Source organism: Amia ocellicauda, chromosome 22, assembly GCF_036373705.1.
Source record: "Amia ocellicauda isolate fAmiCal2 chromosome 22, fAmiCal2.hap1, whole genome shotgun sequence".
Lineage (NCBI taxonomy): Eukaryota > Metazoa > Chordata > Actinopteri > Amiiformes > Amiidae > Amia > Amia ocellicauda.
Genome location: NC_089871.1, coordinates 3,741,822 through 3,754,623, shown reverse-complemented (window position 1 = coordinate 3,754,623; position 12,802 = coordinate 3,741,822). Strand labels below are relative to the sequence as shown.

The 12,802-nt window shown below is 43.7% G+C and overlaps 1 protein-coding gene across 7 annotated transcripts in view; it reads left to right on the top strand.

Moving 5' to 3' along the window:
• The first annotated feature begins 2,662 nt into the window (after positions 1–2,662).
• Positions 2,663–12,802, top strand: part of nf1a (neurofibromin 1a) — a 92,902-nt gene continuing 82,762 nt past the window's right edge. For 5 of the 7 annotated variants that reach the window (XM_066696144.1, XM_066696142.1, XM_066696140.1 and 2 more), the window contains exons 1-2: positions 2,663–2,987; positions 11,968–12,111. In XM_066696144.1, coding sequence (XP_066552241.1) covers positions 2,928–2,987; positions 11,968–12,111 — 204 coding nt within the window. In that variant the 5' untranslated portion in view covers positions 2,663–2,927. The remainder of the gene's footprint in view (positions 2,988–11,967; positions 12,112–12,802) is intronic. The other 2 variants (XM_066696145.1, XM_066696143.1) reach the window with 1 other exon arrangement.

Here is a 12,802-nt window from a genome sequence, read left to right as displayed (position 1 = left end):
TCTGCAAGACGCACTCGCCCGCCTGCTCCCCATTCACAGAGCCCGGTCCTCCATTCAAGTTTTTAACCCCCCATAGAGGAGAGCAGGAGCTCGCTGGCAGGCCCGCGTCTGGCCCTTATCAATGAAGGCGCGTTGGCACCTTCCGCCGCTGGGGGCGCTGTCGTCCCAGGCAAGCGGCGTCCACTGCGGCTCTGAATGGCTGGCGGCTGCGGGGATGTGCCGGCTTGCAGCCCAGCCAGGCATGTTGTGAATGGGGGAGGTCTGCAGTCGCGCTGTCGGAAGAGCGTTTTGTTGAAGATCTGGGGTTTTGCAAAACCGCACTCGGATACAGCAGACACACCGCGTCTTCTTCGGTTGGAGTTTAATCTTTAGATCTGCACGCATGTGATGAATAAAGAGCACAACCTCAGTGAAAGGGAACAACGGCAGTTTGTAGCCGAATAGACCAGCTCAGCAGATCCTTGAGAATGCATTTATGACGGTTTATTAAGGAAAATACATCGATTTTGAATGCATTTTCTTTGTGAGTGGTGTTTTGTTTCTATTTAATATAAGCACAGTTAGATCTTGAATTGCAGTTAACCGTTTCATTCTCTCGCTTGCACTGGAGAAACAACAGCCCATATCTCCCCTCTGCAATAAACACTCCCTGCTTTATCCTTGCTCTCTCATACACGGTCACCTCTACTCCTCAAAAGGCTAACAAGAGAGGAGCAGTCATTGTTTGCGGTTTATTTTGCACCCTTGGGATGAATACCAAGACCAGTGCCCAGGACTACCATTGTACTTTGTGTCCTGATGCACACAGTCCAAGTCTTTTATTGTGACTGAAAATAAACAAATTAAGGAAAGATAAGACTGGGAACAGTTTGTTCCTAGATTGCACTTCCAGAGCTAGATGTCAATGTGGAAATGGAAGCGTGTTTACAAAGATCTTCTGATTATATTTGTATGTTACTTATTCAACCCCCCCCCCACCCCCCCAAGTTCATAGCCAGTTGTTTCTCCCCAGTCTGTTGCATCCACCAGTTTTGCCTCTATCAACCCCAGAACCACGTCCTTCCAATGTTTCCAGTAATGGGCAACAGACTTTCCATTCTTTCTAGATGCTGTGCCTATAACATTCTTCTGATTAATTAATTTAATTCAATTTGCTGCATGTGATTGGAAAATGACTTCAGAAGCAACAGGAATGGCAGGGTCGGGGTACAGAGAGCCTTTATGTACACTGGCCCTGCACTTGGAGCTCCACCTTAACTCCTTCAGGTCACAGTTCGGCTCTGCAGACATCAATGGGAAATCAGCAGCAAGATTTCCACTGCCAGGAAGGGGCATGCATGAAATAAGGGTGAAATAAGGGCAGTGTATGTGGCATTCCAAGTTGGCAGTCAGTCTACAGAATTTATATGAATGGCATTGAGAACCCCCCCCCAAAAAAAAATACATTAATTAATTAAAACACCAACAAACAAAAACTCACAGTTGTTGTGGGCATATATAGTAGTATATATACTATATGAGGAGATGATCAAAAGCAACGAAAACAAACAGAAATGACAAGAAACATAAAAGAGAGAAGGAAGAGAGAGTAGCATAATATGCAAATGTCTGTTGAGCTGCTCCTTGTGGTTATTTTCATTTGAAGCATAAATTACGGATTTCTGTTACATACAATGGGACTGGGAGCAGCTTTGGTCTTTCCTCTTGCCTTGTTTTCAGTGTTGAATGACCAAGACTATGAGGGTTTTCATCTCCCGCCTGCATACTTCACTATGTGGGCCCACCTTACAGCAGGTAAAGGCAGTAGGGTCCTTTCGGTGCAACTGATGCATGCAATGCCGAACGGCAGGGAGGCTGCAATGGTTGCAAAGACAGGACGTGCAATTGTTTTTACCTCACTGGGCCAACCTTTGGAATGTCATTTTTTTCAAAGCCTAATAATGTGTTTGATATTTGTCTGTCCTGTTCTTAATAGTATATCATCTACTGGCATTTGAAATAAACCAATGAGATTTCACTTATAGGTCATTTTATACTGTGTGTTTACAATGATGCACACAGACACATATCATTAAATGAGATACACCCATCCTTCTTACATGAAGTGTGGATAATTGGTCAGATGGCTGGCGCAATCATCATCATCACTCCTGCTATACCTTCATACCTCCCTCCCTTTCTTACTGAATAATCTTTCTCCAGATATATATTTATATATGACATCACACAACCCCCCTCCCCTCCCCTCCCCTGCCAAACCCTAAACCTTTTCTCTCACACGCCAGAGGGAGGTAGGGGGGGTGACAAAATCGCTTACATAACATTATAAGATCCCAGCACTAGGCAAAATCAAGTCACTCGTATTATCCTACTGCATTACAGGTGCTGGGAACTAGAGTCCCCCCCCACCACCCCCTACTGAACTATAGTATCTGTGCAAAAACCTGCCTTTTCAGTCCTACGGTTGCTGCTGCGGGGTACCCCTAAAAGTGCATCCCTGGGCTGCCCAGTATAAAATGACATCACTGTGCATTTTTCTTTCATTAATGAAAGGAGACTGGGGAGCTGTGCTGGGTTTGACTCTCTCTCTCTCTCTCTCTCTCTCTCTCTCTCTCTCTCTCTCCTCTCTAACCCAGCGCACACAGATCCCCGGGCCGCGCAGGCGCAGTGAGTCGCCGCTCGGAGCTCGCTGGCTGCTGCTGCTGGGCTCATTACGGCTGCACTGGAAAGGAGGATTCAAACTTCCGGTCTAGTTATCATGGCGGCATGTTAGAGTCTGCGAAAAGGAGGAGAAAATAGCCGACCCCCCCACCGTCCAGCTCCGACAGCGGTCCCCCACGGCGCGCAGGGTCGCGGAGAGCGCATCGAGCCCCCCATCCGCGTTGGGATCGCAGACGCAGCCCACCGCGGCTCCCCCTCGGCCGGCGATGGCGGCGCACAAGCCCGTGGAGTGGGTCCAGGCCGTCGTGAGTAGATTCGACGAGCAGGTGAGGAGAGCGGCGGCGGTGCGGGCTGGGCGCCGCGGTCTGCGCCGGGGAGGTGGAGGGGTTTGGGTGGGCGGCTCGGGCCGGACCGAGGGAGCCGCTCAGACGCGGGGGGGACCGGGGAGGCAGGGCTGAGGATGGGCGATGGAGAATTGATCACCGATTGCAATAAGAGCCGCAGTGTAGAGGAGAGTGAGAGAGAGAGAGAGAGAGAGTGTATGAGTGTGAGAGAGAGGGAGAGACGTTTTGCTACCTCCTGCTTGCATTTGGTGGCAGATAAAAACAGAAATCTGAGCTAATATATGCACTGCAAAAAAAGGGAGCGCAAAACTGTCTCCGAGTGGCAAATGGTTTGCGGATGAGCGCAGTTAGGTGCATATATATATACATACATACATATATATAATATGTTCTACCTGTGTGTGTGCAGCTGTTAGTGAGCTCGGATCAGGGCAGTGGGATGCTGTGAGCTGTTTGCTTTCCGTGCATCGCTCTGTTATACCGTGTGCATGCGCTGACACGGCCGGGGGATGTCTGAGGGTGAGGGTTTGCTGTCACACGAAAAACACAACCGACAAACAAGGGGACAATGCATCAAGTCCCAGTCTGCGGTTTCTCGTCGTATTATTGTCGATGGCACCAGAGTCGTCCTGTTTCGGGATCAATCGCGATGTCAGCCGTGCCCGTCTAAAGCCGCGGCTGTTGACACGCATTGTTCGTGGCCGGGCGTGTGGATGGAGCTCCGGCCCTGCAGATCCTGCAAGAGCGAAACCCGACCGCAGCCGCCGCGATGGGAGCTGGGCTTCATGCATTTCCATTTTCCTTTCTCGGATGAATGCGTTTACTTTTTCTTTCCCCCCCCCAAAAGGATGTTGTCAGTGTGGTTTCTGCGGCCGTGACTGTATCGATACAGAGGTCTTTCGGTTTGCATGGCGATCTACAAAGACAGATACACAAATGAATGATCTTGATTTCCTTCCTGCATTCATAGTCCAGAAGTCCAACACTGTGAATCGGCTTTCGGTTTCTGCAGTCGCTCACCCTGCACGGCATGTGGCTGGGAAGACAGATTATGAATTGACGCTTTGTTGTTGTTGTTGTTGCAAAAATAGTTTCTTGCATGCAATGGAGGAGTAAAATGGAGATGGTGTCATTTAATTGTTGTCTTTTCGACCCCCTGTCTCCCCTTCATATTCAACTAGCAGTGGCATGTAAAGCCTAGTCTATACATAGATTAGGGCTAGATGAACTGTTGCTTATCTACCAAATATATTTTTTTACTTGTTTTCGTTGCAAAGTATGTGTTTATAGAAATGTAATATCTACAATGCCGATGAATTGGAACTGCAAATTTTATTTTATATTAAACGGACCATCCAAGAAGGGAGCAATATTGCCTAAGTGTACCTTATGACCTATATGTTTCATATGTGATTATGTTCCCCTCAGTACATGGTTTTAATATTTGATAAATAAGAAAATTACCAGAGATTTGCCCTCTTGGAAATAGGATACAACTGCCTTTGTGAAATGTAAACACATAGGTTTGTCAAATCACTGGTTTCAACAGTGTGATCTTTAGGAATCTCTCGTAGAGATCTGGATAACCATTGTGTCTCATTAATATTATTTGCACTCCTGGTATTTGGTCATGTTCACTTCAATTACTTGCCCTTTGCAAATCAGTGTTTATAAGTTTCCAAAATCTGCAAGATAAGCCATGCTTCCTTAGACAAACAGTAGCTTAACCTGTAGTTTAAGGAGGTTACAGTGTAGACCATAGGCTGCTCAATGATAACAGTATTTTCTCTTGTGTATCGGACTGGTAATGTTCATATTGAAACCACACTCCGTTTCAGTGTGAAGATGATAATCTGAGTGTTTTAACCCTGCCTTTGTCCTAATGCATATATCTGTGAGGGAGCATTGGCAGAGTTTAACACTTACATATCTATTTTTAAATAGCAGTGCATGTGTGGTCTGTTTAGGCTTGCTGTATAAACACGTGTTTTACATCTCTAATTCTGAGCTTCATTTCTCACGTTCGCTGCTGTTAATTTGGGTATGTAGTGATATTTTGTGAGCCATTCGGATTTGATCGCTTCTTGGTATTTTTTTCCCACCCATGGGTTGATTTGTGTGTTGTACGTTTTTTCAGAATTTCAACATCCTATCTTAAAGGCATTGTGTAGTTCTGTACCTTGTACGCTGAAAGATAGTGAGAGATAATGGTCCCTTTGATGCGCCCAACGCTGAGCTGTATTTCTCTCTAGTCATCCCAGATACTCAGGAGTATCAGCAGCCTTCACTGACAAGCTGGATAAATAAGTTCTGTTCCTGACTAAAGTTTTCTGTTCCTCCTTGGAAGGGTCCTTGAAATTAAATTGTTTGCACTGTGCTGTCAGTGTTTTGGGATTGGTCTTTCCTATTAAAAATGTTTAAAGTAAAGTTTAAGGCAATTTCCTCCCCACATGCACAACACTAGAATTACAGTTTTACACCGGGGGAGAGCTACAAATTAAAGCTAACGTTTCCACTGCTGATATTTTTGTTTTCCCTGGATGGAGGTATAAAAGTGAACAGTGTCAACTCCCGGGGGTTGCAGTGAGTGAAAGTGGAGGCACTCTGCCAGGTGACAGTTGGGCCTCTCCTCTTGGCCTTGAGGTTTGAGGTTGAGTCTTGTGGAGGCCCTGATGCGGACCAGCACGGACTGAAGTGCCACACAAAACGACTTCTAAGTTAAGGAGGGGAACTTGGCTGGTATTGATGCACTGTTGATAGTACGTTTTTGATGGACATCCCATTCCTTTTGGTCTGGAACGAGGCGCTTTGATCCGTAGGAGTCCTCACACTGCTGTTAACCCAGAGCAAGTCTGAGAAAAGTCATTTCTCATCCAGCTAACAGTTCTGTGACTAGACAACCAGATCTGTCTGATAACAACAATAGATCACGGAGGGCTGTTCGTTATCTCTTCATCCCTAGGGGCTGGAGACTGAGGCGTGGCTGTCTATCCCATGACAGCGCACACGCTGGGTCACCGTGCTCCGACAACCACTCCGGCACTGTCCGTCTGTGCTGGACTGGGAAATCTGCTAACTACTGTGAAACTTACATTTGTACACCCTTGGCACATGACTCAACACAGACGGTCTAATTACTAGGCAATCTTGATGCGTTTAACAGATGATGTGGCCTTGTACCTTTACTGGAGGCGTGGAGAGGAAAGGGGCTGGGCTGGGCATTGCGTGAGTTCAAGTATGGATCCATCTTTTCCTCCTAGCACTGTATCAGTCGTACCAATTCTGATTGGCTCTTCCATGGCAATCTCGGCACAAGTGGCGCTTGTGACACAGCTTTCAGAGCAAGGACTCTGCCCCCTGCTCACTCCCAGACACTGCAGATACCCGTCCGATGAAGAAGCCGCGTCAGTCTAGTTGACCCTGGTAAGGTCTGTTTGCTATGGGTAGCAAACAAGACTTGCTGCAGCTTTGGCACTGCCTTGAGTGGAATCTGAGTTACCCGTGGTGGAGCCCTGCCAGGCTGGAGAAAGATCTGTAACCTTGTCTTGTGTTGGCCTAGAGGTTCTCCACTCTACATTTTTTTTTTTTTTTGTTGTCTTAGCTGCTGGACACTCAATAGCAGTAGGGCAGACCAAAGGCTGTTGGAAGCAGCAGCGTTTTCCTGACTGAACCACAGACCTGACATCGCAAGGGTGCAGGCTCTCCCTCTATGAGTACGGTTTGCATTTCTCTGTGGTCTGTCTTCAGCCCACCTTCCCAGCACAGATTCCACACAGGTCTCTTCCTACCTACGTCCAGGTTTTGATGCCAGGCTTTTAAACAGTATTGTTTTGATTATGAATATTGTTTTTCAATATTCATATTCGTGGGGTGTGGATTAAATTAGGAATGGAGACACTGTGACCTCAAATGTGATTTATTTACTTACTTACTTCAGTATTGATGTATTTTGTATCTTTCAGTTTCAGTGACCAATATTTCACTTCATTTTTTACATACATGACAAGAAAAAAATCATATCAGATAATTATATCACAGCTGGACTTAATGTTCAGCACCTTCTGAATGTAATTACTGCTAGATACATCAGTTTAAACCTAGCTTCTTCAGTTGTTTTTTTTCCACAGTATTTGTTTTGATGTGATTTTTTTGGTTTCCTCTGACTTTTGTTTACGATTTTTATTTTTTTCTCCACCGCTGTCAAAGTGAAATCGATTGGGCAATAATGTCTTAAGCAGCCTTAATTGGAATTCCAGACGTCGTGAAAGTAATGATTACAGTTATAGCCTTGCTCTTGTTAGCGCTTTGGTGGAAAGCGAAACTCTCTGTAATAGCTGTGTGTTCATTTTTGCCTCCTGAAAGAAAGTTTCACCACTTTCTGGAGTTACTTTTACTGATGGGCTCTGGTTTCATGGGCTACAGAGTGGCGATTGTGTGATGGCTTAGTGGCTGGGTGCGGCTCATTATATTTTGATGAAAGTGTAATAGAGATTAAACCCACTGCTTATTGTTAAGCCTGTTTGGAAGGCTGTATAAGTCACAAAAGAGGATTGTATGTGTTGGTTTTACTGTAACTCAGACCCTTAATGTTCGAAGTAGTAAAATACAGACTTATTCCCCACCTCCCCTCCCATATGTGATTAACCTTAAAGATGCAGGCGGTAAGCCCCAGCAGTGTCATGTTATGAAATTAAAAATAATCTCTTCAAAAGGAGTTTAATTGCAACATGCTACCATAAAAGCACACCTAACATAAATGTATAATAGAAATTAGAAAAAAAAAAAGTAATTTGCATGCTTATTGCACTGATGTATTTGTTAAGCTTGGCTGTTTATCTTATTGACTGTAAACGTACTTCATGCTTTGAGGTTGGTTTTATCAATGATCTTACAGTATGTTTAAAATAGATCTGCACTGTTTATGGTTAATTACTGTTTTCTGTTTCTCCATTGAGAAAACCACTGCCTTGTCTTCCTTTGTCACCCTTGTGGCGTGTTGGAAAATTACCACTGGTGTCTCAAGTGTTTTATATGGGAGTACCAACCATTGTTTTATTTTATTTTTTAAGTATCTTTTAGCTCTTAGTGTAGGACACCAAGACCCCTCATCTGTGTAGCGATCTGAGGGGCATGTTAATTGTATAGTAAGGCTAGACATCTGTCGATACGATCATGCACCCACATAAAGCAAGGAATGCTTCTCTTGTTGCGCTATAAGATGTGGCATTGGAGGACTAGTATTGGCTGCCCAGAAGTAGAATTCGATTAAGCAGCTTGTGGGAGTGCACAATTATTGACCACGTAGAGTTTAAGGATATTGTATTTTTTTTCCCCCTTGTGTATTAGTTTAAGTTATTCCAATAATGCTATTGAGTGAAAATTATTCTTTTGATTAGATAGTTTTGCGCTTGAAAACACCTGAAGATAGGAATATTGTTGACGGATGCCTTTACTATCTTACTAGGGGAAGCAGCTCCGCCTTATTTCCTTACCACACTATCAACACTATCTTCCATACATTTTAACTGTCAATCACCTCTGTTGTTATATATATGATGGCCCTCCTTCAGTCCAAATTATCAGCATGGTTATTGATTGTCACTTATCTGTCAAAGCTCTTTGGAAATGCAGGTACGGTTTAGTGGTTACATGCTGAACGTTTAATCTGTTAGGATTTTAAAAAAAAGTTTTAAACTGCAGTGTGGTATGCACTCGGCAGACTTGGTTGATCACGGTGAGAGTTGTGTAATTATATAGGCTATTCAATTTGCATTCCAGCAGCATTAGAACATATCAGTGTAATGGTATTTCTTCCAATTGCAATTTCCCTGCAATTGTAATAATAATTATCAAATGGGTCGGCGTCTGTAGACTGACACTCTGTACCATGGGGTAGGCGTGCCAGGAGTGTGCCAGAATGGCTGCCATGCTTATTCATAATCTGAATTTGCCACTGTGACATTGCTTAGTCCAAATACTAAGTGTATCTTTGAATATAGCCTGCAAAGACGTATGTTGAGCACTAATTCTGCCAAGGGAAGACTACAATGCCCAGTTGATTGAGTTAATTTTTCTCAAGGCTACATCAGTGTCCAGTGTGATTCAAATCAAACCTATCCTATCAAATCAGTGTCATTTAATAAAATTAATCTCCAAATAACATTGTTTCAAGTGTAGGGTGTGAATACTTTCAACTACGTATAGACTGCAATATTCAATTATACTTTTGTGTTTGGAGGTTTTTACTTATTTATTTGCAAACAAATAGATTATAAATAAATGCAGTGGGTCCTGTCTTGCTCCTGGTGTGATGTCTAATCTTCTCGACCTCCGTGCTGTTTTCGCAAGGCTTCTCGCAGAGGTCAGAGGCTTGGTGGAGGTTGAAGTATGACACTGAGTCGCTTACAAGATCCGCCTCAAGACAACGTGCCTGACCCTGACGTCATCCTTTTATTTCCATCTCTGTTTTTGTATGTGTTTATGGGGTACCAGTTCTGCAAAAGTGCACATTAAAAGAAAGAGATTGGACTGTGACCTTTCAGGAATTTAAGACCATGCCTCGGAACAAAGTGCTCAGTGTTTAGCGACTCGGTATTAATATGGATGGCAACAGGCCGTGTGTGTGCACGCATAGGGCCTCTCCCAGTTCACACGATTTTCACCCCCCCTCCCGCCCCCCGTCTTGGGACTTTAATTTCCATTTCATATTGATATTTTGGAGAGTCTCTGTCCATAAGCAAGACTCCCCTGACTGCGCTGCTCTGAATCCCTGTAGATTGCCTCTGATGTATGAGTTGGGGGGGGGTTGCACCTGCACCTGCACCTGCACCATCTATTTCTACGCAAAAGTGCTGCAGTACTAGCAAACCTCTGCATTCAATAATTTATAAAGCCCCTTTATACCTGCTGTCTGAAGGTAGTGGCCCACAAGAAAATACAGGGTTTGAAATGGCGATAAAATAAAAAATCGCTTCTCTTCCATTGAATCCAAAACCTGATGAACAATAACCTGTTATGCTTTAAAAGCCCTGTCCCGTATCACCAGTAAAACAAGCTCCGGCTCCCCCAGTTCACAGCCAAGTCTTTAAGGGAACAGAGCCAGCCCGACTCGCCCGAGTGCGCTGGAGTCAGAGAGCAAGATGACGATAATTCATTGAAGTCCAGAAGAGCACAGCCACTTGGAGCTTCGCAAGTACGCTAGAATACCTTCCCCCAACTTACCTGGCTGTGTGTCCTGGATTTATTCTGCACAGGATCGAGCTGCACAGTTTTCAAACTATTCAAGGCGTCCATGTGGTTCTTATTGATGCCTTACTCAGCGGATATAAACGGTGACTCTGCAGGGACACTGTAGTGCGTCAATGACACCGTGTTGGGTAGCATTACTGCCTAACTAGCATTGCTGTGGGATGACATGTCTTCACTGGCCACTGTGTATCTAAACAAAGCGCTGCCCCGTTAATAAAAACAGTTCAGTTTAAGCCCAGTGCGTGTGCATTTTGACATCTTTAAAGTGTGCTGTGAACACTTACGAATGGAGGTGCAGCATGATGTGTATATACCCAACTGTACTGCAGAGTGACCTGCTGTTTACATTTCTTAAGAAATCCTGTTCTGGCTCCATGTTTGGGGCCCTGGCTGCGGACTCGTGTTGTAGCTTTGTGCAGGTGTGCAGCTGCCGGCCTGCAGAAGGAAGTGCGAGTGGAAAAGGGTTGCTTTGTTCCCTCGTGCATGAAATCTTATCTGTGTATATCTGCTGCATACAGGTGAGTAGCTGTTTCTGCGAGACCCACACTGACTGCAGAACGTCCTCCCAGGAGCTCGGCATGACACTCAGTCTTTCTTTTTTTCTTTCTTCTTTCATGTCTCTGTACAAGAAGTTGTTAATGCTGGTTTTCAATGCCTTAAAAGCAATGTATACAAACTTGCTAATGGCAGGACATTATTATTATTATTATTATTATTATTATTATTAATTTCTTCGCAGATGCCCTTGTCCAGGACGACTTACAAAATATAAGAGCAATACAAATTGCAATAATACGGTGCAGTTCAGGCATAATACATTTTACAAATTTAGTGTATACGAGATACCGTAAACAATAAATAAGGTCTTATATCCTAGATTGTAAAAGCTGATAAGTGCAGATGATGATGACAGCGTATTGTATTTGGTTATTTTGCTTTTTTTTTTTTTACCTGGAACAGTAGATATGGAGATACGACAGTGAGTTGGTTTCCTCTTCTGTTTTGGTGTAGTTCAGTTCATACTCGCGCACTAAGCCATAGTTCATTATGATTTTTACCTTCCTTTGTCCTAACCCAGTCTTGGAAAACTGTTAGTTTAAGTTGTTCAAACATCTCTCCTATTTTACCCTCAAGTTTCCAGATTTGAAGTCGTACAACGTCTACTCCTGTATTGGAGAAATAATGTGAAAGTGAGATTTTTATTCCACACCTACCACCTCCTCCCATTGTATATATGTAGGTCTTCACTTTAACTTGGCCACTAAATGAGTCTGTTTCTTAACTACCCTATGGAGACAAGATATGGCCTTTGCCGGTTTGGCAAGTAAGGCAACGGCAACCAGTGGGAACACCATAGGCTAGCCAAGACTTTTGACGTTGTTGTGCAATTAGCACTCAATCCAGTGGGCTGGGGGGACAAAAATAAACCACTTTTCCGGTATTCCTGTATCATCGCATGTGCTTCAAATAAGCAGATGCTGTTCATACACCCTGAGAAGGGTGTGAAAGTGTGCTGGCTGGGAAATGAGTTGCAAGCTCCTTTGCCATTCATGTTTGTGCTAAACTGTGAAGCCAGCGTTGTCTTTATTGTTTAGTCTCTGATTCTGTACAGTCCTGTAACGGTGAGCTTGAGAGCATAGGCAGGGAGGATCTATAGAGAAGAACCATATTGTTGCCGATGCACAGTTTATATTCTCTCTCTCCTTTTTTGTAGCTTCCAATCAAAGCAGGACAACAGAACACCCACACCAAAGTCAGTACGGAGCACAATAAGGAATGTCTCATCAACATCTCCAAATACAAGTTTTCCCTTGTCATCAGTGGCCTCACCAACATCTTGAAAAATGTGAACAACATGGTAAGTACACATTGCAGTAAGTACAATTTGCATAGGCATGGCAGTCTGTTTCAGATTTGTTGAAAGGAAGCGGGGCGGGTGGAGCATTAGCAAGTGCGCTTCTGTTTCAACATTTTTTATTTATTTAATTTTTACTTTTTCCGCCTTTTCGCATGTCAGAGGACATCGAGCTTCTTTGGTTATCGTTGTGATAAATTGTTATGTACTTTAGTTACATTTGTACGTATGTCAACGTTCTAAATTCAATAGTTTTTTCTGCTGAGCAGCTGAAATTGGCTGTTTTGGAGAGTGCATGTAAATGTTAAAATATGGCAATTCTAATACTCACTCACAAATGGATGTTGTGCATTTGGCAATTTGCCGAATTTCTGATTCTGGGTTTTTATGTTATTTCTAGTTTTTTTTTGGGAAGTATAAAGCTAAATATATCTGTGCTTGATCAGTTTATTATTTTTAGGGTTCTTTTGGAACTTTCTCTCTATCTCTTCAATCCTTTAAACATCTTACTTCCGGTACAGCTCACTTCAGTAGCCGAATTCGGAAGCGAAAACTGAATGGGCGATCATTTGAAATGTATCTACTTGCTTTTCATCAGGCTGGTCTTTGTTGCATATGAATTTGGTGATGAAATGATTCCCTGATTATAAAAAAAGAGGAAGAGCGAGAAACATGGTGTTAGAAGTGCTGCAAG